The 3,835-nt window shown below is 46.8% G+C and overlaps 1 protein-coding gene across 1 annotated transcript; it reads left to right on the forward strand.

The window, feature by feature from the left end:
- The first annotated feature begins 599 nt into the window (after nucleotides 1–599).
- Nucleotides 600–2,376, forward strand: LOC147119092 (uncharacterized). The gene is made up of 2 exons (XM_085984029.1): nucleotides 600–642; nucleotides 1,538–2,376. Exons 1-2 carry the CDS (start codon nucleotides 600–602, stop codon nucleotides 2,374–2,376), a joined length of 882 nt encoding a protein of 293 aa, XP_085840155.1.
- The last annotated feature ends 1,459 nt before the right edge of the window (nucleotides 2,377–3,835 follow it).

Consider the following 3,835-nt stretch of genomic DNA (forward strand, 5'->3'; position numbering starts at 1 on the left):
CCCAGAGGGAAAGAAACTTGTACTTTTATTCCCAAATATTAAAAAGTTTGTTCTACAGAAGCACGAGGTCTTTCTGCATTTATTAATCAATTTAAACAGTCTCTATTAAAACCTGAGCCAGTGTGTTGTGAGACAAAGAGCCTTTTGTCCAATAAGGGGAATAAAGGCCCACAGCCTCCCCTGGCCCCGGGCCCTGAACAAGGGACTGGAGAAACTCGCTGCCCTGCGGATCAGACAATCAGCCGGCGCTAGTCCCGCCCCTCGGGCTCCCCGATTGGTTGGAGGACCCGCCGCCGGCTCGCTCCTCCAGCCCCGCCCCGCTAGCTCCCTATTGGTTGGAAGCTCCTGTCAATCAGGCCGTGGGGCCAGTTCACGTGTCCCTCACCGACTTTACAAAGAAACGTTGAATTTAATTTCTCTCCATGGATGTTGCCTGGCCTGCTGACTTTTTCCAGCATTTTCTGTTGTTATTACAAAGAAACCCTCGTGCGGTCGCCGGGCAGAGCTGCAGGTCGGCGGGAGTGGGGTCAGGAGATTAATAAACTGCGGGTAGGCCACGCCACAGGGTTTATAAAGTTGGAGAACAGCCTCAGGCCCGAATGAGATCCCGCGGCCCGGTCTGTGATCCACCGGACGGCAGCGGTGAGGCTTTTTCTCGGTGACAGGCCCGGGTTAGGTGCCGCCATCTTCGTGGAGGAAAGACAGACCGGTTCCACCTGCAGCACGGCGCATGCGTGGCCATCTTGGTACAGGAACAGTGAGTGGGCTGGGCTTCAGGGTCCCAGTGACCAGGAGAGACAATCATTGACTCATTGATTTTATTCTCACACTGAACACAGCGGGTGTAGAACTGAACTCAACCAGAGTAGAGGGAGGTGGAAAACTGGGAGCAGAGGAAAGGAAACTTGGAGATGGTGCGATGGATTTGGATTTCAGCACAGGGAGGAGGGAGAGTGTGTGGGACGGGGATTTACAGCTTTGGGGGAACAAGAGAGACAAGAATGTTCCATAGAAACTAGAATTGTCTGTTCTGAATTTCTATCCTGTACTTACAGTGATGACTTTTGTAAACTCCTTTTACAGGCTGTTAGAAGGGGAGGATTTACAGACGGGAAACTCAAACCAAACATCACAATAAGATCTGAGAGTCACTCCATTCATCAGGACCTGAATATCATCAGCCTTTGAATGTGGAAGGAGGAATGTTTGTCTGTTCTGTCTGTGGGGAAAGATTTCAAACATCAGTGTGACTGGAAAAGCGCTTTAACCAGTTACACAGCCTGAAAAAATATCGCACCATTCACAGTGGGAAGAGAGAGAAAGGGAGTGAGAGAGAAAGGGAGCAAGAGAGAGAGAGGGAGAGAAAGGGAGCGAGAAAGAGAGATAGAGAGAAAGGGAGCGAGAGAGAGAGAGAGAAAGAGAGCGAGATAGAGAGAGAGAGAGAAAGGGAGCCAGAGAGAGAGAGAGTGTTCCGTGTGTGGACGAGGCCTCAACCGATCATCCAACCTGGAGAGACACAAGGACACCCGCACCACAGAGAAACCCTGGAAATGTGGGGACTGTGGGAAGGGATTCAATTATCCATCCAAGCTGGAAACGCATCAGCATACTCACATCAGGGAGAGGCCGTTCACCTGCTCCGTGTGTGGGAAGGGATTTGCAGAGTTATCCACGCTCCAGATACACCAGCGAGTTCACACTGGGGAGAGGCCGTTCACATGTACTGAATGTGGGAAGGAATTCACTCAGTCATCCAGCCTCCATAGACACCAGCGAGTTCACACTGGGGAGAAACCATTCCCCTGCTCCGTGTGTGGGAAGGGATTTGCAGAGTTATCCAAGCACCTGATACACCAGAGAGTTCACTCTGGTGAGAGGCCGTTCATGTGTATTGAATGTGAAAAGGGATTCACTCAGTTATACCATCTCCAGATACACCAGCGAGTTCACACTGGGGAGAGGCCATTCACCTGCTCTATGTGTAGGAAGGGATTCACTCAGTCATCCCATCTTCTGACACACCAACTTGTTCACACTGTTAAAAGACCATTTAGATGTTCTGACTGTGAGAAGAGCTTTAAAAGCACAAGTGACCTGCTGACCCACCAATGCACTCACATTGGGGAGAGGCCATTCACCTGCTCCGTGTGTGGGAAGGAATTCACTCAGTCATGCACTCTGCTGAGACACCAGCAAGTTCACACTGAGGAGAGATCTTTCACCTGCTCTTATTGTGGGAAGGTTTTCACTTGGAAGTCTAACCTGCTTAATCACCAGCGAGTTCACACTGGGGAGGGTCCGTTCACCTGCTCCATGTGTGGGAAGGGATTCATCCGTTCATCCCATCTGCTGAGACACCAGCTAGTTCACCAGTGACTGCAGGGGTTTGATTCTGCTGTTATTGCTGCTGTTCATCAAATCCAGGACTGAACCATGTTTCTCTGGCAATTGGGCTTTGTTTCTGCTGATGTTAATAACCAGATTAACTGGGGTTGATATTAATATTCTGGACCAATATTAAATAAATCAGCTTTGTTTCAAACACACAGTGTGTCTAATATTTGATTTCTCCATGATAAAAGGAGACTAATTGATGTTCTGTTACTGACTTTCTTATTCTGGATTATTTCAGCTCTCATCTAACTCGCCTTCTACCACATCAAATCCCAAGCTTGTTCCATTTGTGTACACGGTCTGTGGGTGTCAGACTGAATTATAGTGTCTCACTTTACTCTCATCTGAAATTCCTTTGAACCACCCCTTTACAGAACTAACTTGTATAAGATTTGAAATCTGTTATTTTCTGTATCATTTAACCTCTTTTGGATCCGATTTTTTTAAAAACTCCACACACACTGCATGTGTTCTGATCTTTGTAATTGTCATTGCTGATTTTGATGGTCCCATCAATTAATCTCGTTACTGACATACCTTGCACTATTTCTTTAATCGAGATAATTGTTTCAAATACTTCTTTATCAGGACTTTAGCTCCTCCATTGATCCCTGTCAATATTCCTTGGTCAGGGGCTGGGGTTAGGGTGTAGGCTTAGGGGTTAGTGGTTGGGGTTCACAGTTATTGGTTAGGATTGGGGCTAGTGGTTATTGGTCAGGATTGGGGTTAGTGGTTGGGGCTTGTGGTTATTTGTCAAGATTGGGGTTAGTGGTTGGGGGTAGCCAATAGGATATTAGGCTTAGGAGATAGTGATTAAGGTTACAAACCACTATTGACAACACCAGTGTCACTAGATGCGTCCTTTTTCATTTCATGTTTTTGAACCTCACACAGACGAGTCACAAAACAGCCTCATGAATTGTTCATTCAAGGAACCTTCTTTCTGGCCTGAGCCTGATTTCTTCCCTTCTTTCACATCTCTACAATTCTCACAGAAATAGACATCACGGACATTAGGCTTTGTGATTTGAGACAAGAACAGGCGGATCCAGGTATTGTGCAGATTACATCCAATCATCGGCCTGCCTGAAAAGGGCTTCTGACAGTAACCTGTCACCAAGCCCCACCAATCACCATCTGATTCCACCATCATATCTGTGATGAAATATATGCCTTCATCAGCCCATGTGTTTTACCTGCTTGTATTGTGTGAACCGCCCCCTTTTGTTCCTATTGTGTGTATTGGCTATGCCCCTGTCTTTTGCCATATAAAGGTCTCAAGAGCTGTATGAGTCATTCCTACCAGACGAACCCGATGTGGGAAGACCTGCAATGCTGCAATGTTCTTAGTGATTAAAAGCCTTTAGTTGAATCCTTTAAACTCCTTGTCTTTGAGTTATTGAAGGCACATCAATTTTAATCACTAAAACACCAAGATGGA

The sequence above is a fragment of the Somniosus microcephalus genome, chromosome 4, assembly GCF_052327205.1.
Source record: "Somniosus microcephalus isolate GS21.2 chromosome 4, FLI_Smic_1.0, whole genome shotgun sequence".
Taxonomy (NCBI): Eukaryota; Metazoa; Chordata; class Chondrichthyes; order Squaliformes; family Somniosidae; genus Somniosus; species Somniosus microcephalus.

What these genes read in the sequence shown, in the direction of transcription:
- LOC147119092 (XM_085984029.1), top strand. Translation starts at nt 600, where the DNA reads ATGAGATCCCGCGGCCCGGTCTGTGATCCACCGGACGGCAGCG. An exon ending in TGATCCACCGGACGGCAGCG is followed by an intron (nt 643 to 1,537) that starts GTGAGGCTTTTT and finishes CCCGCACCACAG; the next exon opens with AGAAACCCTGGAAATGTGGG.